This window comes from Octopus bimaculoides, chromosome 9, assembly GCF_046866305.1.
Source record: "Octopus bimaculoides isolate indiv1 chromosome 9, ASM4686630v1, whole genome shotgun sequence".
Taxonomy (NCBI): domain Eukaryota; kingdom Metazoa; phylum Mollusca; class Cephalopoda; order Octopoda; family Octopodidae; genus Octopus; species Octopus bimaculoides.
This window is the reverse complement of record NC_142936.1, coordinates 22996303-23020020: the sequence shown is the minus strand read 5'-3', so window position 1 is coordinate 23020020 and position 23718 is coordinate 22996303. Positions and strand designations below refer to the sequence as shown.

Here is a 23718-nt window from a genome sequence, read left to right as displayed (position 1 = left end):
TTTAAATTATCATTGTTTTAAATACAAGTTGAACGAAGTTTATGTTTAAAATAATAATGAAGATAAAATTAGTACATATTTAACCGGTGTAATAGTTAAAGCTATACTATTAAAAGCTAAAGACGTTTATTTAATTATAATTAAAGATCAATTGAATAATAGAAAAATACAAGATTATTTATTTCTACAAACGTAATAATAAAAAATATGAATGAAAAAAATTATGAATGGAAAAAATTATGAATGAAAAAATTAGGAAAGAAAAAATTATTAAGAATAAAAGGTTAAACTTTATATATATATATACAAAGTTTTGATTTTAAAAAAAACTTTAACGATATTATAAACTATAAAGATTAATAATTAATCAAATAATATTAATCAAAAATAATCGAAAATATATCAACACTATTCCAATCGAAGTTCTAATATTTTGTTGAAATGAAGCTATAACTTCTAAATAATTTAGTGTTAAATAAGTTATCTATTAAAATAATCTATAAAGAACCAAATGAATAGTATAAAAACAAGAATACATATTATTTTCAAATAGTAGAAAATCTTTAGCAAAGTGAAAACAGTACTTATCCAAATTTTTCCGTAATATATTTATATATAAGTATAGATCTATGTATATAAGCATGTATATATGTATATATATATATATATATATATATATATATATATATATATATATATATATATATATATATATATATATATATGAATGTATGTGTGTGTATAACAATGATTCTCTTATAGTCGTAGCGTTAAATTGCGATAATAGTATGAACAACTACTATTTACAACCAGTTTATGCAAAACTGTGTTGCCTAATTTTAACTGTTCAATTTGAGTCTCATCTGAACTGTTGGAGGGGGAACGGAAAACAAACGGGTATACCGGATATAATTCATTACATGCTACTGAATCTATGTAGGTTTTTCCTTTACTGCTTTCTGTTTTATGGGCATAGGAACCCGAGTAACAGAAACTTTGATTCACACCATTCCAAGAATTTATGCTCTTTAAAACATTACATGGCCCAGGTAAAAAAGCCCCTTCAAAAGCGTGACCCTTTAAAGGAAATACATCGTGGGAGTTAAATATGCGCTTTTTTGACCTGTATGTGACGTCATAGACAATGTCATTAGATACTTTATAGAAAAATATATCGATAAATGGCCATCGATATTTATAATTTAATAGGGCAGGTGTACGTGAATTGTAAAATTTCCACTGAAAATGTTCGTAGCTGCATATATTGAAACCTTGTCCCATGGAACTCAAGTTGTATAATTTTTGTTTGTCTTCATGATCCACATAGACGTCAATGTCATCATCCCACGGTATATAGCCATGATGACGATAGGCTCCTGTAAAAAAAAACAAAAAAAGGACCACAATTGTGGTTATTATTGCTTAGGTTTTAGTCTGATGCAATCATAGTAAACATATTTGTACTGCTTATGTTTAACATATCTAAGTGAATTCTAAAACAGAAATCTTTGTTGCTATATTTGAATTATGTTAAAAGACATTGAAAGACAGTGTCTAGCAATTTCAGACGTAAATCCCAAATTCAAGAAACCATGATAACTCACGTGAATTAATGATCAGATTTAATCAAAACGCTAAACAAACATGCTATACCATATATCTAACGCTCATTCTAGTTGTTAAGAATGTGAGATTCAACAATGTTCAGTATCCGAGATGTAGTACATATATAATACACTAGCAGCTATTGTGTTCTAATTGCTATCACATATAGCTACTTTAACATATGCCCTACCTGAAGCCGATAATGCCCTAGATGTCGGCAATGTCTTAGCTGCAGCCGACAATGTACCATCTGTAATTAAGATTGTTCTAGAATCATTCTGTTATATACCAATTTTATTGTACAATATGTTCAATGTAGTAACGAAGGTCTTAGCCAAAATTATAGATATCATAGCGGCTGTCAAAAACTTTTTAGCTATATTCAACAATATTCAAGCTCTATTTCCAATGCTCCAGCTGTACTCAGCAATGCTATAATTGTATGTTCACAACACCATAGCTGTTTTCAACAGACTTTGTTGTCAAGCACACTGTGTTGGAAATTAGTAATAATGGTACATACCTCCCACGTGAGCAATGGAATAACCTAGTCACTATTAATAAAGAAAAGTACGTGAAGTACCAGAGTACGCAGCAGGCGGCTCGTGAAGCAAAACTTGAGCCGAAGAAGACGAAAGAATATGAGAAACTACCGGAAAAGGAGGGAAACACGCTAAAACCGACGCCGCCTGAGGAACTCTCAAGTAGTGCAAACAAGAGAACGGTTTGAGGTTATCAACAAGGAAGATCGAAATAGCAACAATTGAGGCCATTGAGAATCGCAAGCGTGTTGCCAGGGTGAGAGTTGTCAAAGCACCCCCAGAGACAAAGGAAACATGGTTGATGGCAGCCACAATACTCAACATGGAGGAGGATGCCAAGATACACAAGGCAACGAGAACTACAAGGTTGAACTATTGGGGATATGGCATAGAGATGGCCATACAAGCGAGTTTGGAAGATCTCAACAGAATTGCAGAAGAAATAGTTCTGCCTGAGGATATAAGGTTGAGAGTGGTGGTGGAGGGTAGGCCTCCCATATGCTACTCATTTGGAGAGAAAGGCCACATGAAGGAGAGGTGCCTCCAGAGAAAAAAGGAACAACAGATGGAACAGACTGAGGAGCAAGAGAGTGTGGATCAGGTGGTACACGTCGAGGTAAAGGAGACAAGAACAGAGGAGGAATTCATGGTAGTCAAAAAGAGAAAGAGAAGTGAAAGAGTAAGCTCTCCGCCAGAGAGGCAGAAAAAGAAAAAAAGAAGTAGTTAAGAAGGGAGTGAAAGAGGTTGTGATAGAAGTCAGAAGGGAGGAAGGTGAGAAGATGGTTGACCAGGAGATTGAAAAGGAGCTTGAAGAGGAGCTCGAGGAGGAGTTTCAGAAGGAGGAGACAGCAGCAAAGACACTGGTTATACCAGTGGAGGAAGAGGATTTAGGCGACAACTGTATGAGGGTGGAATAGCGACACAATTCAGAGTGGAGGAGGAAAAAGAAAAAGCACCAGGAGTAGAGCAAGAAAAGGGAAAACAAACATGAAAGGCGAAAAATACCGATGAAATTTTGTAACATTTGCTAAAAATAAAAAAAAGAGCGGAAAATAATGAAATTGAAGTCAATTATAAAGGTGAAGCAGCCCACAGATATATACTCAGAGAACGTGAAGGCCATTGTGGTCGACAAGGAGAGGTACAACAGGTTGAAAGATAAGTGTGGAAGAGGAATTGATCCGCCAGGAGTAACACTGGAATTTGATGAATTGCCACCAGTGGTAGAATTGAAAGAACTTGAACCCTTTATGAAATATTAAAAAAGGAAAAGAAAGTAAGTAAAATTGCTTTATTTAAAAAAAAAAGGTGGTGAGGAGTAAACGATGATAAAGAAAAAAACAAAGGAAAAATGAACGATTATAAATTGTGCATTTAAACGTTCAAATGGAAGTGCATTAGAGTTGTGCTCATGTAGCCATTTCTCTTTTCATTATTATATAACATCTTCATTTTCATTCGTTTTATGTTTTTTGTCCCCACTGTGATGTTCTGTCTGTCCTTGTGCTGTCCCTTCTGTGCTATGGCCGTAGTGCCAAAATAAAGAAAGAGTACGTAGCAGGTGCTCAGAGATAGTTGTGTCTTTACTGGTTTAACTAAGTATACTGTATACCGTAGTGGGCGTTACAATAAGCCAACATATTAAAGATTATAACACACTGTCCTACTTGTAGTCTACAATGGTTGGGCTTTAGGCTCCAGTGTGCTAGCTGTAGCATATTTTTATGTTTAAACTCTAACCTGCAATATTTTAGTTGTAGTCAACCAAATCCTAAATGTAGTCAACAGCGATGTAACTGTAATCATCAATATCATAACGGTAGCAAACTACATCGTAGATGTAGTCAATAATGCTTAAGACGTAGTCAACCAAATTCCAAATGTACTCAGCAATGTCGTAATTATAGTCATCTATGTCACTACTATAACCATCTAAATCCCAACTGTAGTCAACGATGTCCTAGCTATAGTCAATAATGTTCTAGCTGAATTCATTAATATTCGTTAATATCATAAGTGTAGTTAATAACGTTGTAACTGTAGTCACCAATGTTTTAGATTAGGATGTTTTACATCGAAGATGTAGTCAGCAGCAACGAAATAGCTACAGTCCATACTATTCTATGTCTCTAGGCACCAATACTCCACGGATAGCATCTTACTGTAGACAGCAACGCTGTAGCTATAATCAAGAAAGTCCAATCTGCAAACAATAAAAACTTAGAAGTAGCCCATTCTGTCTAGGACATTGTCAACGAATAATGTCACAGCTGTAACCATAATAAATCGACAAGCAGGAAAATAAAATCCTTGTTAGATACCGTAATGTCTTAATTATACTTCATAATAAGTTATCAGTCAACAAGAATATTTTAGAAGCAGTTGAAAAGATTCTAGCTGTAGTCGACTATGTCTTATTTTATCCGCAGTCAATATTCTAGCTGTAACTATGAATACCTTAGCTTTCAGAAACCAATATCTTTGCTGTTGTCAGTGATGTCCTAACTACATTCAACAATGTACTAGTTTGTAAGCAGTTATGTTGCCATCAATATTCTTGATGTAGTCGTTAATGCTACAGAGATAGTGCAGTTGTCCAGAATATTATAATCATTCTCTACAATATCCCACATGTAGTTAGCAATGTTCTAGTTATGAGTGACACTGTATTAACCGCAATAACCCACGTCCTAATTGTATTCTACTATGCTGTTTCCATAACCAACACTGTGTCAGATAAAATAGCTATAGTCTACAATTACGATTTTCTAGTCGCAGTCTACAATACCCTAATTGTAGTTAATAATGTCTTGCTCAGAGTAAATAATTTGCCAGAAGTAGTCTTCGATGATATGGTAATAGAACAAGCTTAAGACATCAATATCCTTGTTATCTTCAGTAACATCCTGTCATCAACTATCTCCGAGTTATAGAACATTGTGTTCTAGAAGTAGTAAACATTGTCAGAAATGAATTTAATAAAGTCCTAGTTATTGTCTACTAGAGTAATAGGTATTCATTTTTCTATAAATAATTTTCTAGCTGTACAAAGTTTCATATTTGTATTCAGCTATGACATGGCTGTAAGTAAATGCCGTGACTGTAGCTAACAACATCTTATATATACCAATTGGTCTTTGGTGTCTTTCGTAAGAAGTATTTCATCAAGGTGAAAATGCTCTCTCTCTCTCTCTCTCTCTCTCTCTCTCTCTCTCTCTCTCTCTCTCTCTCTCTCTGTATTTATGCATAAGTGTTACTTACCTAACAAAGTGCCACCTTGGATGAAGAAAGTGATATTATTCTGGTTACAACCATTGATAAAATTTTGGAAAACGTACAGAGACACCAATTTTTCTTTGTCAGTCATGGCAGGCAAGAAAGCTTTAGAAATAGTGAAATTTGAAATATTGAGCAGTGCAATATAATTTTCAGAAAGAGGAAACAGACCAAATTCTCCACCAGTATTGTCTTCAAGTTTAAAGTTTCGCAATGCAGGGAATGACACCCAGAATTCTTTATATGATCCTCTGTTGCTTCTTTCGCTTGATTTCCAAAAGCTACCAATTTCTAACATGTCATACCACTCGGTGTAATATAGGCATAACAATGTCAAAGATAAAATATTCACCGTAATGAAAACAGTAGATTTTCGGGTAAGGTTCAGGCTTTGCAGCATCGCGAGGTTACACATTCCCTGTAAAAAGTTTACAATTTCAAATGCATTAAGGTATCTGACATATATGCAGCATATTTAATCTATATCGTTAAATTAACAAGGTAACTTATACGGTTCACCTAAATTCTACTTTCATGAAATAAAATAACATACATCAGTCCAACTCATTAAGGTACGAAATAATCTAACCGAGAGTCCACAACATTTCAGACTGAAATGTTTAAGAACTTGCAAACAACTAAAATAAGTCTACAGATAAACAGCACAAACAAATGTCAGAATCTAACATTATACAGTACCCAATCATTAGATAACCTTAGAAACATAATCAACTATGGTATAAACTTAACAAATGTGAAAGTATGGGAGTAAAGACAAAATAGTAAAATACCAAAATTTGGAAAGAGAATTTACAAACATGTAGAGAATAATAGACACTCCGGGTCCTTTCATGAAGAAAAGTTAGTCATAGATGAAGTCTGGGATCGACTTTCGAAAGGAACTATTACAGAAAACTACATTGCTAGGAAGTACAACGATACTAAAGTAAGTGCTGAATAATTGAGCTGAGGAAAGATCCTGAAGCCTTTGTTTCTGAAATGCATGCAAAAGGGAGAGTGGACGTCGACTTTATGAAAGTAGTTGGGATATAGAGAGTAGCTTGAAAAGTAATCATGGATTAGAGGCTAAAGATAAGATTGTGTTTTAGTGAAGAAAAAAGTCTAGCTGAATTGAAGTTTCTGGGTGCTGGTATATTGTGCATAGTGGATCAGAATTATTCATATACTTTTGTTTCTGCTACTTTGCCAGTAAGCTACATACAATTCTTACAATACACTCGTCTGTTTTAGTGTCTCTTCTAAACTAGTTCACCTATTAACATCTTTAGCCTTCTCTGCATAATTGTCATTTATTCTTTGTTTTGTTTAGCATTAAACAGAAAGACGTTTGAAGGGTTTTTATAGATTTAATCGACAGCTTGATGGCGTAGTTTGTGATACATGGTTCATGAGTAACTGTTGACCACTGCTCCATTATTATAAGAAATTCACCTGGAAGTAAATACCTGGATTGTGTTTCTTGAAACCTAGCGCTCGAACAAGGATCGGGCATACTACCAAGAGTATGTGTCACCTAATAAGACAGTTTCTTGATGCGTGTCCACTGGTCGGGCTTTTGCCTGATTTCAAACATTCATCCCAGAGTTATCCGACATATGAATGTCCATACATCTCATCTTTTAACCGTGCCCCTGCACACATTTACACGATTTGGATCATGCCCAGCATTTTGAGAAAACTGAAAAGACAGCAATCCGAAAGTGGACTGTTTCTGTTTTGGGGTGGCATACTTGATTTGTCAATTTAAACTGCTTGCCTGGCTCTTGGAACTCTTTAGCGGCCTCCACTCTAACGCAAGTTTTTGAAGTATGTTTGCAGTCTGAGGGTAACCTATATGTTGCTCCTTTCCAACTACCAGTCTCGGATGACCTACAGAATGTTCATAGGTGTTGCTACTTCCACTCAAACTAAACCCTAGAAATTATTTTTTAACGTGAGTAAAGCTTATTTGCATATAACACACAAATATTACAATCTTTGTACAAACATTTATAATAAGGCCAGAGAAAATCATACTTTTATGCTCTATATTCGCCATAACTTTCTTAGAAATTTTTACTTGTCAACTGATGTTAAACGAGATTTAAAGAAAATGTTGGACGAGGATATATATTCTGCTTATTCAAATATGTCGATGAAGAAAGAGAAAATGGCTTACCTTGAATTCAGTTATGTCAACATTAAATCCAAAATAAATTAGAAAAACTCTTTTTTCTATCAGCGGTGTTTCTTAATACGTTGTTCCATGGACGCACTTTTGCAGCAGATTTATCTAATACGAGAGATTAGAATGTGATTTATATATTTAATTTGGTATCCGCAACATTGTAACAACTTTTGATGTATTCAATCTTTTTACCTAATTGTGGGCTTTATGTTATATATATATATATATATATATATATATATATATATATATATATATATATATATATATATATATATATATATATATATAGGGAAGGAGAGAGAGAGAGAGAGATTTTACATATCTATATACGCACATATATATACATACACACACATACATACACATGCAAACCCACATTATGTGTGTGTGTGTGTGTGTGTGTGTAAAATTAAATTATTACAATATTTATATAAGCATGGAATTTAAATGTTGCATGCTTACTCAACTGTAAAAAATAATAGCTGTTTATTCAGTATAATAGCCATTTGTAAGTAAATTCTGGAATAGGCCTGACCTAGCAGTTTAACTATGGTGATGATTTCAAAATTCCACTAAAAACATTTCGCCAGCTTCCCAGCTCTAATTTATTTTCTGAAGTTTAACAATTCTTACCATCTTATTGTATTTTATCTTGTAGGAACACAGAACCTTTATCATGAAGGGAATGTAGTACCCACAACTCTTTCTTGGGCTTCGAGACTAGCGGGAAGGAGAGAGGAACGTATACTTAAACCAGAGACGTGGCCCGGCCCAAATGCTTGCAAGGTATTCACTCCGATATTCTTCGATTCGGAAAGATGTAAGGCAAATTTGACTTTCGTGAGATTTGAACTCAGGGTACCAAGAATTGGAACTGATGACATTGGCTTTGTGGCCAACCCCTAACTACTTTGCCAGTTCGAGATAATCAAAGATGGGCAGTGGTGTAAAGTATTAATGTAATTTGTATTAATTAAGTTACAGAATAATTTTCATCAATACATCACATTTTTTTTACGAATAACAAATTGAACCTGTTGATCCATATTTGAACATTAATAAGAAGGAATCTCCACCTTATACGCTACTCCTTAGAGAGGATAGTGAAGCTTTCTGGCGCAGGGGTAGAGGCGCTGGTACATTTATACCAGTCTAAAGCATTTGATAGTGTCAACAATCGGTACTTGGCAGCGGTCATCGAGAAGGCTGGCCTGGACCCGACCTTCCGCGGTTGGATTGCTGCTTTGTACAGCGACATCCAGTCTATCGTCAAAGTGAATGGTTTCCTTTCGAAGCCATTCAAGATCGAGTGCTCAGTGCGTCAGGGGTGTCCTCTGTCTCCGCTTTTGTATGTGTTGGCTGTTGAGCTATTACTGCGGAAGTTGGAGGCACTAGGGGGCGCATCGAATGATCTATGGTATGGAAGAGGAGCCACGGCGTATGCCGATGACATCTCCATCATCGTTGCGAACGATGGCCAACTTCCAGTCATGGAAGAGGCTATCAAAAGTTACGAGGCGATGGCAGGAACAAAGGTTAACAAGGACAAGTCGGTCGGTTTGCAACTCGGCACCTGGAGGGGCAAGCCGATGGCATCCAGTAACGTCGTGGGTGTTGGACGGAAGGTCCTGTTAAGCTGCTTGGTGTCTGGTTTGGCCGAGACCTCCAGATAGAGAAAAATTGGAGTGAGGTAACCAGTAAGGTGACTGCTCTAACCCAGACCTGGTCTGGGCGGGCGTTATCCTTGCTAGGATAGACGGAGGTGGTGCAGATGTTTATAACAGCAGTTATCACCTACCGTCTGACCGTGGTGCTTTGCTCCGATTTGTGACTGAACAAGTTGGAGAGAATCCTTTTCCGCTTTTTGTGGAAGGGAGGAAAGCCGCTTGTGAAGCGCTCTGTCTGCTGCCAGAAACCGCTAAAGGGTGGGCTAGGGATGCCTTGGCTGAGGATGCGAAAACTCGCGTTAAGGTTGAAGCACCTCTGGTTTTACCTGGATGGAGAGCAGGTGTGGTCTCTGCACGTCTGGTTCTACCTTCCACGGTTAACGTCCTTAACGGAAATTGGTACATGGATCAAGCAGAGACCTAGGCTGGGGGACTGGCAATTGGAGTGTCGCCAGGCGCTTCAGCTACTCTCTCGGGTGGGTAATGCCGGCAACAGGAGTTCCACCGCGGAATTCTATAGCGGTTAGTGGGATCTATGTCGGAAGACGCCTTGGGGGAGACCCTATGCTATGATGAAAATCAGTTGATCAAACTGTTCAGAAGAACGTTCGGATATCTGGATAATTACCAGAAATCCTTGGCTTGGCAGTGCTTCCGTGTGGCGCTACCGGTTCGAGATAAGCTGTCGAGGCACGGTAGTGCCGTCTCACCGACATGCCTGAGATGCGGGTAGGACAGGGAAACCGTCTTGCACGCATTCGTGGAGTGTCCGGAGTTATCGGGACAGATAGCTTTTGTCAAACTATTGTCAGTAATAAGAAGAGTACAGCTATCACCGGAGTCCATCATCGAGATTGTACCGCCTCCTTCCCTTGACAGGGAAAGGAGGGCTTGTTTCTTCTGCGTAGTAGCCATACTGAAAGAAACAATATGGAAGACGCGTGTAAGAGGAAGAGTGAGAGGTACCTTTGTCTCCGGCCAGGGGCTGGTAAAACTTTTTAGTTACCACCTCGTAAGTAAGGTCAGACTGGAGAAATGGTGCCTGTCGCTGAGTACATTCGTGAAAAGATGGAAGACTGTGGCAAGCAAGTTGAGAGTGATCGGCACCAGGTAAGTGGGATCAGTGGTAACAAGTGAAGGTTCTACCCAGATGGCTGGATGCCTATCTTTTTGTCGTGAATTATTGCATATTGCAATAATAATTATATTCTATTATATTTTTAATTGCCTTATAATTATGTCATTTTCTCCTATCATCATTCATTCGGACATTAACTTTTAATTAAAGCAGTTTCTTCACCTTTTGTGTTTTATCTGTCCTTGTTCGTCTCATCTTTGTACGGCCTGTGTGGCAAATTTAATGAAATAAAGAAGCTTCCTTCCCAACTACATGGTCTCAGGTTAGTTCCACTGCATGGCACCTTGAGCAAGTGTTTTCTACTACAGTGAGTGGATTTGGTAGACGGAAATTGAAAGAAGCCCGTTATATATATTAGGTTGGTGCATAATTATTGCGGCTTTTTTTTCAATAAATTTTATTCAACAAAAACAATAACATTTAAAAAAAAACATCTTTAAATGATTATTCTGGAGCATATTCACCATCTACTTCAATTTCTGTTTGGTGTTTTGTTAAAAATTCTTGTTGAATAAAATTTATTGAAAAAAAAGCCGCAATAACTATGTACCAATCTAATATATATATTGCATGTGCGTGTGTTTTTGTATTTGTTTGTACTTCACCACTGATTAACAACCAGTGTTGGTGTGTTTTCAATCCCGTAACGTAGCGGTTCGTCAAAAGTGACCGATAGAATAAGTACCAGACTTAAAAAGAAAATAAGTACTTGGATGAATTAGTTCGGCTAAAATTCCTCAAGGCGACGCTTCAGCATGGTCGCAGTCTAATGACTGAGACAAATAAGGGAATAAAGGAATAATATACTGAGTGTTGCAAAAACTTTCTTAGATTCACCGTTATTCACAATCACTTGAGCAACAAATGCTCAGTGTTCAATCGTTCCTCCAAACCATGATGTAAACAGAGAAAAAAACAAAACAAAACATTCGCTACGAGGGGGTGCTGGAATGTTCCTGACTTTTATGGTATCGCTAAAGGCCTGGTTGTAGGCCCAACCTTCCCAGTTCTTTTTCAGGACTTAGAAAAACTGAAGGATCGCTGCAATAAGTGTGTGAACCTCAGAGGGGAATCTGCTAAATAAAATCAGTAACTGATCCACCTGTATTGTCTTTTATCCAAAGCCAGGGCACCCCTCGTACATGGAATCAACATTACTATCTGCCTAACTTCACTAGCACCACACCAATAGCCATGTGAAACACGAGAGATTTTTTCCGTCAGACTCTGTGCAATAAGAAATGTTGTACTCTAACGTTGAAAATATGATTGTAATAATTTAAACTTTTTATTTGTATTACAATTTTGTTTAATGGCATACAATTAGAGTGGAAACTACACGCTAAAATATTTCTTACTTGTTTAAAAATCCTGATTTCGTTTATTGCAAATGACTAGCATTATCGTGTCTGTAATATATTTATTTCTTTATTGCCCACAGGTCTAAACATAGGGGGGACAAACAAGGACAGACAAAGGGATTAAGTCGATTACATCGACCCAAATGCGTAACTGGTACCATTTCATTGACCCCAAAAACATGTAAAGCAAAGTCGACCTCGGCGGAATTTGAGCTCAGAACGTAACGGCAGCCGAAATACCGCTTAGCATTTCGCCCGGCGTGCTAACGATTCTGCCAGCTCGCCGCCCTGTGTCAGTAATATATTACTGGTAGTAAACGGATAGTTTACTTTTGATGCTATGGGGAGCGTCAGAACATATGGAATACATAGAATAATTATAATTTAACTTTTATATACTTGTATGAAATGAATGACAATTTTCAAAAGAAAAATAGTTATTACTTTGAAATAAAATTGAATAAAACAAATTTCTCATTTCTATAACTCCTTCCATAACGACATCCTGTCAATTAACCCCTCTCCTCCTCATCTGTCTCTTTCCCTCTCACTGTGTATGTACGTGTTGCCTGCTACCTAGCTTAGTATGTATACTCATCCTCCACCTCCACCTTCTGTATTGATTCTCTTAGCATCTCTCTTACTCTCTCTCTCATCTTTCCACACGATATAAAACATGACTGGGGAGTTCAACCAAGCAAGCAACTAACCAACATTTAGATCGACTATTGTTATATAGAGGAAAAAATGAGTTCAACCAAACATATGAAGAAAATAACAATTAAGCACAATTATTGTGCTTAAAATATGAATATAAATAACGCGTGACAAAAATGAATAAAGTCTGTGTTTTTACAGTTGTCGTTCAATTTAATTTTAATTCGTATAATTAACGTTTATTTGGCCTTGGAGGTATTCTGGGTGACCGTATACAATACAAAACTGTAGTAATAAAGCATGGGCAGAATAACTGAATTGCATTTGAGAGCTTGCAAGCGTTTCATTTGAATTGTATCGAATTAACTTTTAACACCCAATCGTTTGTAAAAGTTGAAAGTAGTTTAGTACAATGGCACTAAAGCATTTAGTGCAAAGCCTCTGAAAATGCCGAGCCCGAAGCATATGTTTCCCTTGTTATAATCATACTGGTCATATTGCTGTATAGCCTATTTCTATAAATAATTAACTCTTTTGCTACAATATTCCAATAAATGAATTGAACTACACTGCCTTCGTTTCAATTAATTTTGAAAATCTTAAGGAATTGCAATTTTTAATTTGTAAAATTTACAAAGTAATTTTACAAATTACTTTGTTATATTTAGAGTGGTATTTGGCGCATAAAATAGCATGAAATGTTGATGGAAAGTTTTTAGATCACTTGAACTCATTTGTTACTATATTTCTGTTTAAATACACTGCTTTTATTTCAATTAATTTTGAAAATAATGGTGGCTTTAGTGAAATAAATTTGTCAATATTAAGCTAATGTTTAGAACATAAATGAATATGAATTTTTGACGGAAGGTTTTTATGCAGATCACTACAAAGCCTGAAATTTGTCATATAGAACCAGGAATGACCTCAAGCGGTTGGTGTCAAGAGGAAAGCAAATTTGTTGTTAGGTATCCAGGTTAGCATTTTGTGAAATATGCCTATATGTTGTAAGTGAATCTAAATATATACCTCAATGTAATATACAGGTTATTTACTAAATTGGTTACGACAGTTCATACCTTGATATGTGTTGTAGAATTGATCGTACCGCAGTGAGCGATGGTACGTCAATATACACTGGAACAGCAGTCAATGCTATTAGACCTGTTCTTTCCCCATTGACATGGTCCCTCGATGATACCTCAGTATATAGTGCAATCCCAGTTAAACTAATTGTTATATAACGTAGTTTATGTGATGAAATTTAATTTAGATTACAAAATAATTAATAAGTTGGAAATATAATTAATGAATGATTTAAATTTGAAATAATTCTTTTAATGAACGGTGGATCACGACGCAAAAGTAAATAAGGCGTGTAGATATTAGGTTAAATAACTCCTTTATGCTGAAAATGTCGAAAACTGCCCGTTGGACTCGAACCCATATTACCTGTAAAAGTAACTGGTGTTTTACTAATGAACCAAAGTAATTCTTCCAGCTTGCACATTTTAGAAACTTTATTTTTATCAACGAGAATAGTGTTGTTGACGTCAATGGAATTAATAAACATTGAGAAAACGTAAAACAATTCTTGTTTGTCATTGTAACATATTGAATGGGTTATATTAGTGCTGAGTAGATTTATTACGAAGATCATATTTTATTTAAGACATGTTAATTCATTTGAAATTGGAAGTGAAAATTTGTTAACCTCTTGTCAAATAATAAACAGTGTAATAATCCCATATGATTTTTCATTTCTGAAGTGTTGGCAATTGTTAGTCATCGACTAAGGCTACGTTTGTATATGGTTATATCAATATATATCAATATATAGATCATGATCCAAGTATATCTGTTACCTTAATCTACGGCTTTTTAGTTGAGATAATACGTTAAATTCCACTCGTTTGCTCGATTTCTGTTGGTCCGTTACACAAATGCGGTGAGATTAGTGGCTACGTTGCAGCATATCAGGAGGTCAGAGTACCTGATTCCACGCAAAAAATTCGAGTTTTTTTTTTTCTTAGGGAAAACCATACGGGTGAAAGAATCTAATAATACCTCTTGAGGTTGGTTTGATCAACTAAAACTCTTCAAGGTATCACGCCAGTGTGACAACAGTCAAGTGCTGAAACAAGTAAAAGCTAAAAGATATATATTGATATAACCATATACACTTGGCGCCGAAATGAATTTCATCTTTGTGTGGGGAGAAAGAGCGAGTGAAGTTTAGGTAAACTTCGTCACCCACTGACTCACTCTCTCTTTCTCTCTTTAACTCTTCCTCTCTCTCACTCTCTCTCTCAATGATTCCGGGATATGGGGGGTCCGGTTTCCCACCCCCTTTTTTTTACCGAACAAAAATAAAGGGTACTTGATTCCACGTAAAAAATCTGAGTCTTTTTTTTTTCTTAGTGAAGATCGTGCGAGTGAAAGAATCAAATAATACCCCTCCCCAGTATTAAGCCCAGTATTTATTCTATCAGTCTTATGCCGAACCGCTAAGTTACGGGGACGCAAACACACTACTACCGGTTGTTAAGCGGTGATGGAGGACAAACACACACGAGCACGTGCACACACACACACACACACACACACACACACACACACACATATATAAATGAGTAGCAATAAATACTCGTAAAGATGTTATTATTATTATCATTATTATTATTATCGGGGCAAATCTAAAAAATTGATAATAACAATAACATTAGTGACCGCAAGCGATATTAGCATTAAACAGCTACAAAATACACTCTTAATTATATTAGAGGGTACTCGAAGTACTAGCTTAACAGAGAGTGCAAGTAAAAAGCCCCAACGTAGCCACTAATCTCACCGCATTTGTGTAACGGACCAACAGAAATCGAGCAAACGAGTGGAATTTAACGTATTATCTCAACTAAAAAGCCGTAGATTAAGGTAACAGATATACTTGGATCATGATCTCGAATGCTGGCTAGTGCCTCAATTCTCCTCACTAGGTCTTGCTGTTGGCACTCCGTCGCTAACGACGTCGAGGGTTCCAGTTGATCCGATCAACGGAACAGCCTGCTCGTGAAATTAACGTGCAAGTGGCTGAGCACTCCACAGACACGTGTACCCTTAACATAGTTCTCGGGGATATTCAGCGTGACACAGAGTGACAAGGCTGGCCCTTTTGAAATACAGGTACAACAGAAACAGGAAGAAAGAGTGAGAGAAAGTTGTGGTTAAAGAGTACAGCAGGGTTCGCCACCATCCCCTGCCGGAGCCTCGTGGAGCTTTAGGTGTTTTCGCTCAATAAACACTCACAACGCCCGGTCTGGGAATCGAAACCGCGATCCTATGACCGCGAGTCCGCTGCCGTAACCACTGGGCCATTGCGCTTCCACAAGTCTTGCTGTGCCTTAAATGAAACATCCATCTTGCCTCGTTCTCCCGTACCATTTTAGGTACAGCAAGACCTGATGAGGAGAATTGAAGCTCTAGCCAGAATTTGAAATCCTGATCCACGTATATCTATTAACTTATTCTACGTTTTTTTTTTTTTTTTAGCTGAGATAACGATAAATTCCACTCGTTTGCCGACTTCTGATGGTCCGTTACACATTTTCAGTAAGATTAGTGCTTAAATAGGTTGTTCTTACTTCCACTCTCTAGCAAGCTGGTGCTTCGTGTATCCTCTAATATAATTACGAGTTTGTTACATAGCTGTTTAATGCTAATATCGCTTGCGGCCTCTAATGTTATTGTTATTATCAATTATTTAGATTTGCCCCTGATAATAATAATAATAATAATAATAATAATAATGGAATAGCAACAGAAAAAAGATGGTATAAATGGAATAGCAACAGAAAAAAGATGGTATAAATGGAATAGCAACAGAAAAAAGATGGTATAAACACACGCCAGAAAAGGTCACAGAAAACGAGAAAGCAACCATACTCTGGGATATGCCAATACACACAGATAGAGAAATTAAGGCAAATAGACCAGATATAGTTGTCAAAGATCATGAAGGAAAAAAATGCCTTCTAATTGATGTTTCAATACCAGCAGATGACAACGTTTCTCTAAAAGAAATGGAAAAACTTTCAAAATACAAAGACCTGGAAATAGAGATAACTCGAATGTGGAATCTAAAAACAGAAACAATTCCTATCATACATACAGAAAATTGCACTACTGGGTACTGCACACATTCTACGCAAAACACTTTCAATACAGTAAACATAAGAGCACCACAGCAAACCACAGCACATACCCAAGGCGCACAGAGCTGCGCTCGGTAGTGAAGTGAAAGTACGTTATAAAAATAAAACTACTGAATAATAATAATAATAATAATAAGGTGACTCACTTTCACCATTAATTTTCTGCATAGCACTAATACCACTCTCAAGTGAACTGAGTAGAACAGGGTATGGCTACAAAATTAACAACAGAAAAATAAGCCATCTATTTTATATCGATGATTTAAAGCTATATGACAAAGATGATGAAGAGCTTCAGGGACTATTACATACTGTGAAAGGATTCAGTGATGATATCGGGATGGAGTTTGGCCTTGAAAAATGTGCCAAAGCCACTTTTAAGAAAGGGAAACTGGTAAAGTCAAGTTCAATAGAATTAGATGTCGAAACAGTAATAAAGGAACTTGAGCATGAACGAACATATAAATACCTAGGAATAAATGAAGGCTCTGGTATCCAGCATGCAAGCATAAAAGAGAAGGTTAGGAAGGAATATTATAGAAGAGTTCGAGCAGTTCTGAAGTCTGAGCTAAATGCATATAATAAGGTGTTAGCCATAAATTCCTTAGCAGTCCCAGTTGTTCTTTATAGCTTCAATGTGCTCAACTGGAATACCAGTGAAATAATCAAAATTGATAGAAAAATCCGCAAGCTACTGACTTGTAATAAAATGCACCATCCAAAGGCAGACGTGGATCGTCTTTACCTTCCCAGAGCTCAGGGAGGTCGAGGCTTGATCCAGCTTGAACTTACGTACAAAAGCACCACAATCGGACTGGCTAAATGCCTTTAAACAACCAACGATTGGATGCTAAAACTTGTTGAAAAACATGAAAGACTGAAAAAACTTCACTCTATTCTGAAAGAGAGCAAAAATTCGTTACTGATCTCTTTGATATCCACCAGCTTGATCAGGTTGAAGGAAATGCGCCAACTGCTGCTGCAAAGAAAATAAAATTAATTGTAAAGACAAAAGCACTTGAAATATTAGCTAGCAGATGGGAACAGAAACCTCTGCATGGCAAGTATGTGTCCCGTAGCAAACAAGCTGATGTCGACCAGAAACACACGCATCAATGGTTACGAAGCTCAGGGCTAAAAGCAGAGAGTGAAGGTTTCATATTGGCTGCTCAAGGCCAAAGCTTATTAACCCGGAACTACCAAGCCAATGTGATAAAAAATGGAGCTGACCCAAAATGCCGATTCTGTAACGATGCGATTGAAACTATAGACCACCTAATCTCAGGGTGTAGAGTCTTAGCACCTGTAGAATATAAAGCAAGACATGACAGAGTTGGCCAGTATTTACACTGGACAATATGTCGGCATTATAAAATCAAAACCGCTGACAAATGGTATAAACACCATCCTGAAGCTGTGACTGAGGGAGAAAATGTATCGATTCTCTGAGACTTCCCCGTACATACCGGCAAGGCTATAAAAGCTAATAAACCGGATATTATTATAAAAGATCAGACAAAGAAGATGTGTTTATTAACTGACATGAGTATTCCATGCGATCATAATATAGCGGTGAAAGACTTTGACAAGATCAGTAAATATAAAGACTTGCTAATAGAAATTGAAAAAATGTGGCACCTCAAGGCGACTACCGTACCAGTGATTGTAGGATCTCTAGGAATGATAAAAAAAGGTACTGAAACCTATTTGAAAATGATACCAGGCTTACCATCCTTACAGGAAGTGCAAAAAATCGTGCTAACTGGAACGACTCGTGTACTGAGAAGAGCATTATCGCTGTGAAAACAACATCCATACATGAAGTTTTTTTATTTATTAATTTTTTTTAATACATATTTTACCTGTGAATTTGCGTGTGTAAACTGGGAATGCATACAATGGATTTCTCTGCCCTAGGTGTACGGAAAACACTCAGCGAGAAATGGAAGAAAATTTGAAGAAAGAAGAAAAAAAAAACAGCATAATAATAATAATAATAATAACATCGAAAAATACCTTAGGAATGAGAACCCAGGTTCGAAATTTCGCCAAGACACCTGATGAAGGCTGGAGGGTATATCAGCCGAAACGCTGTGTTAACAACAAACAAGATGAGGACAAATATCCGTCAATCGTAAATAATGTAAATAATGTACATAGTTCCTCATCTCTTAAATATAGAACTAAATTGTGATATAATTGGAATCTACAACATCTGAAAGATATTTGTAGGAAATTTCATTCAGAAATATCCATTTTTCTGAAAGTTATAAAGAAACTAAGTCTGTATTAGTGGGTGGAGGGGAGGCACATTTTTTGTTAGGCATGTCTCTTTTCCTTTCCTTCTCTTTCTCTTCTGCCGCCTTTTGCCTCTTCCTTCGTTTCTTGCGACTGTCCAGTGTTTATGTATTTTTATAACCAGTCTTGTAAAAGCCTAATTCTAAAATCTAAATGTACGAAAATGCTAAAACTGCTTGTGAGACACGTTTTACGACAGCAGGTAGAAAGGTGGGTACTGAAATACATTGTGAATATATAAATAGCGATATGCCAGATGTGGCTTTTCCGATGACAGCAAAGACAAGTTATTGAGGTGATTTATCAAAAAAGTATTTATATGTGTATGCTTGTGTGTGCGCGCGCACGCGTGTATATACATACATACATACATACATACATATATATATGAAATTAATATAGACAACTGTGTGCAATGTGTTACCAAAAAGGAAAACTATACTTTGTCACTAAATGTGACTAGGGTGCTACAACACCTACATTGCTAGAAATAAGAGCTGAGAAGCTCCAATGCTGTAGTTAAAGCACATAATTATTGTATACATATGTTCTGACATCGACTGTAATCACCCTAAAACACCCTAAAATTCCCTCTACTGATCGGTCAGTTTCGGCTAATTCCGTAGCCTCATCAGTAGGGACCGCTGATTCGACTGATTTTAGACTTAATTCTCTGTCATTACATATGTATTCACCATCAAAATCTATGGATGTTTTAGCGAATCGCTAATGTGCATACAAAAAATTAATATAGACAGCTGTGTGCAATGTGGAAAACTATAACCGTCACTAAATACAATCATGCAACTTTAGCTCTTACCCTAGTCATATTTGGTGACAATATATATATATATATATATATATATATATATATATATATATATATATATATATATATATATATATATGCGTGTGTGTATTCCAAAAATTTCAATAGAAACACAACAAACGAAGAATTCACTCATAGGACGTTGCAATGACATGCATAAGAATAATGACATGAATAAGAAAGTTTTTTGTGAATTTCTTCAGCTGGACCGCAGTGAAATGACTGAAACAAGTACAAAAAGAATAAAATGGATAATACATAAAAAAAACATAAAAAATAATTAATATAAAATGGTAGACGACGAGAAATTAATATTGGTTTCAAATTTTAGCACAAGGCTAACAGTTTTTGGGGAGCGGCTAAGTCAGTTAGATCGACCCCAGTGTTCAGCTGATACTTATTTTATCGACCACGAAAGGAAGAAAGGCAAAGTCAACCCCATCGACACTTGAAGGCAGAATGTAAAGACGGACGAAATGCTGCTAAGCATTTTCCCCGGCATGCTAACAATTTTGCCTGTTCGCCGCTTTACGAGAAATTAATATTATCTGATTTTCTGGTTGCATTATATTTTGAACTCGACTTTCTAACATTAGAAAAATGGAATTATAAAGTTGATTTCTTATATTTGACTCAAAATCGACCCAAAATCGGACGTATGTACTCGATGTTCAACTTAGGTCCTAAAGGATCACCACTAAGTGATTTAAAGTACTTTGTCAGGCGTTTCACTGCTTCTGCTATTTACCGAAACAGTGATGTTACTGTTTTATTGAGACATGAACCCAGCAATTTTGAAGTCAGGGTACAGTCAATACTTTCGACTCCAGTACTTAACTTTATTGGCCCTGAAAGGATAAGTTGTTCTTGATGGGATTTGAGCTCAGAATGTAAAGAGCGGGAAGAAATAATGCTATGCAATTTTTTCCAAATGTGCTCTAAAGGTTTTACCAGTAAGTCGTTTTAACAAAGTGATAATACTTTCAAAGTTTGACGCATAGGGTCAACTGCTTGGTCCGTATTTCGGAGGGAGTGAAAGACTAAGTTGACTACAGGGAAATTTGAAATTACAACGCGAAGAGAAATGTCACTAAGCATTTCATCTGACGTTTTAACAGTTCTGTGAGCTCGCGATCTTTACCGACATAGTGATAATATTTTCCAACAAGTAAATACATAACATAAAAGTCATACACTTTGTGAGAGGTTGCACTCAATGAAATCGACCCGGTATTTGATTGGTTCGTATTTATGTTATCAACGCCGGGAGGATGAAAGGTAAATTTGACCTGGGTGGAATTTGAGAGCGTAGTAAATCTTAGCTAAATACCGCAATGCAATTTGTCCGACGTATTTTTATTTTCTTTATTGAAACTATTTGTGACGAGGATATTTTGTTTAGGATTGTAAGAATTAGAAAGTTATGATATGCAGATATTACTCATAGAGGTGCAGGTTCCATGGAAAGAAGTGGGCCTCAAGGAAAGGAGCAAACTCTCACGGAGAAGGGACAGGTAAATAAATTGCTTTTTGACAAAATTAAGATGGTTTATAACTTTTAAACTTGAACACCACGGTGAGAAAAGAAGTAATATATGAAAGAAAGGAAAATATATTTTATCTCTTCCTTAAAAATGGAGGACAAAATATGGCGCTTCTTTAGAAGCGCACCTCTCCAAAAAAATGACACTTACTTGTAAAAAAAAGTTAGAAAAATGAGAAATATATCCAAAATAAATGAAGTATGCAAAAAACTAAGAAGATTCATCTATTTTTAAATATTTTATACTAAAAATTAAACAAACGGAAAACGGACATTCGCGAATATAAACAAACATGTCGGACGATACAAGGGGAGGTCATTTACTTTTACCCGTCAGGTATTATTAATGATACGAGGGGCCAAATAGTCACTGAGTTATATGTTCTGTAATTTATTTTCTCTGTAAACTGAAAACAAAAATAAAAATAACAAAACTTGCATACGTCTTAAACATATTTACTGTATTGTTTTATAATTATTTCTGTCGTATATCACATCTTAAAATGGGCGACGGTAAAGCGAGTGCACATCACCTCACCCTAAAACTAACGTTAACCCTAACCCCAAAACTAACCCTAAAATAAACCCTAACCCTAATCCTAATCCTGAAATTAACCCTAACCCTAAAACTAACCTTAACCCTAACAATAAAACTAACCATAACCAATGTGCGCAGTAAAAAATCTGATTAAAAACAATCAAGAATTTGCAAACGATATTGTCGGGCCCCTCGTATCATTAATAATATCTGAGTGGTAATCTTCAAGTTTAGGGGGATAAAAAAAATTTAAAAAATATTCAAGGGAAATAACTGAACGACTTACCAGTATTATCCGTTTTCTTCTAGCTGTTTATAAATAAATCACACCCTAATCCTAACCCTAACCCTAACGTCAATCAAATCACGTGTGTGATTTATTTATATACAAAGATGTACGGAGAATACTGGTAAGACGTTCAGTTACTTCCCTTGAATATTTTTTTTTTATCCCCCTAAACTTGAAGATTACCAAAGTAAGTTACCCCCACCTCGTATCGTCCGACATGTTTGTTTATATTCGCGAGTGCCCGTTTTCGTTTGTTTTATTTTTTATGCCTGTGATAGAGAAATGTTACATTTGAGCGTTTGTAATAATTTCTTGATCACATGAGTTCAGTTTTACAGTTTACCACAATTTACATATGAAATAATAGCAACATACAGGAGACAATGTAGTTGATTACGCTATCAAGAATTTAATATTGTGCTTTATTGCAACAAATCTTGAGTTGCAAATTTTTAAATAAAAACATTAATAATTGCTGATAAACCATTAAAAAATATATATATTTACCTTGTTCTTTTTTCTCTTAATGGAAATAAATTCTGGTAATGAGATTTAAAGCAGAATACTTTTGTATCACAGTTTTTACTACCATTCCTTTGTTTGCAGTTATATCACACACTGGTAGAATCCAAAATAGTCGTTGAAGCTTGTAGAAAATCCAGCGCTAAGAACAAACCTGATAGAGAAGAAATACAATTCTGTAAATGGTTTAAGAAGAAAATAATTGTATTATAATTAGCTAAAATAATAGTTGCGTAACAATTATATTATTTTCTCAAGGCGGTGAGCTGGCAGAAACGTTAGCACGCCGGGCGAATTGCTTAGCGGCATTTCGTCTGTCATTACGTTTTTGAGTTCAAATTCCGCCGAGGTCGACTTTGCTTTTCATCCTTCCGGGTCGATAAATTATGTACCAGTTGCGTACCGGGGTCGATCTTATCGACTGGCCTCCTGCCCCAAAATTTCGGGCCTTGTGCTTACAGCAGAAAAGAATTATATTTTCTCTTTCATCGTTTCATTTGAAGCCAAAATACCTTGATGTATTCTAAGTAGACATCTGTCTTTTAAAAGACATGCAAAAGCGACGAAATTGTCTAAGTAGATGTAGACGTTTTTAAGGAGTGGCTACACATTTCTTGTGTTACTGAAGAAAAAAAAAAAAAAGAAAGAAACTATAATCGTAATATAAAACCAGGTGATAGTTAATAGAATCTAATCGAACGTTTCATTGTATTGTTTGTATAACAATACATTGTATTGTTTGTCAATACCTATTATTAACAAAGGAAAGAAATTCATCCAAAAGGAGACAGTAACGTACCATACATCATAAATTTATATCTTGCTCGAAGAGGAACACCTGTGCACGCGCGCATGTGTGTGTATACATACATACATGCATACACACACATAGTAAGGATTATACCCCAAGCTGTGCCTTGTGAAGTATATCTTCGTATTCCAGTAATAAAGTCTCTATGTAGATGTTTCATTTTAAATGATAAAAATCATTAATAGAAGACATATGCAAAAGCGATGGAATTATCCAAGCAGATGTTGACGTTTTTAAGGA

At 36.1% G+C, this 23718-nt stretch overlaps 1 protein-coding gene across 3 annotated transcripts; it reads right to left on the bottom strand.

Moving 5' to 3' along the window:
• Positions 1-704: 704 nt before the first annotated feature.
• On the bottom strand, positions 705-22907 carry LOC128248708 (uncharacterized). 3 transcript variants are annotated; one of them, XM_052970490.2, is made up of 4 exons: positions 22653-22907; positions 7603-7716; positions 5409-5841; positions 705-1376 (listed from the first exon to the last, which is right to left on the bottom strand). In XM_052970490.2, exons 3-4 carry the CDS (start codon positions 5836-5838, stop codon positions 757-759), a joined length of 1050 nt encoding a protein of 349 aa, XP_052826450.1. In that variant the 5' UTR covers positions 5839-5841; positions 7603-7716; positions 22653-22907; the 3' UTR covers positions 705-756. The 3 variants fall into 3 exon arrangements, with proteins under 3 accessions (XP_052826450.1, XP_052826449.1, XP_089213401.1); XM_052970489.2 differs by lacking the exon at positions 22653-22907 and adding an exon at positions 18665-19185; XM_089357275.1 differs by lacking the exon at positions 22653-22907 and adding an exon at positions 17348-17607.
• Between the last annotated feature and the right edge of the window lie 811 nt (positions 22908-23718).

Bases quoted from the DNA above. Each gene is read 5' to 3' on its own strand.
- LOC128248708 (XM_052970490.2), bottom strand. From the start codon at position 5,838: ATGTGTAACCTCGCGATGCTGCAAAGCCTGAACCTTACCCGAAAATCT. The intron at 1,377-5,408 runs GTAAGTAACACT...TTTTTTTTACAG, and splicing joins CCAAGGTGGCACTTTGTTAG to GAGCCTATCGTCATCATGGC.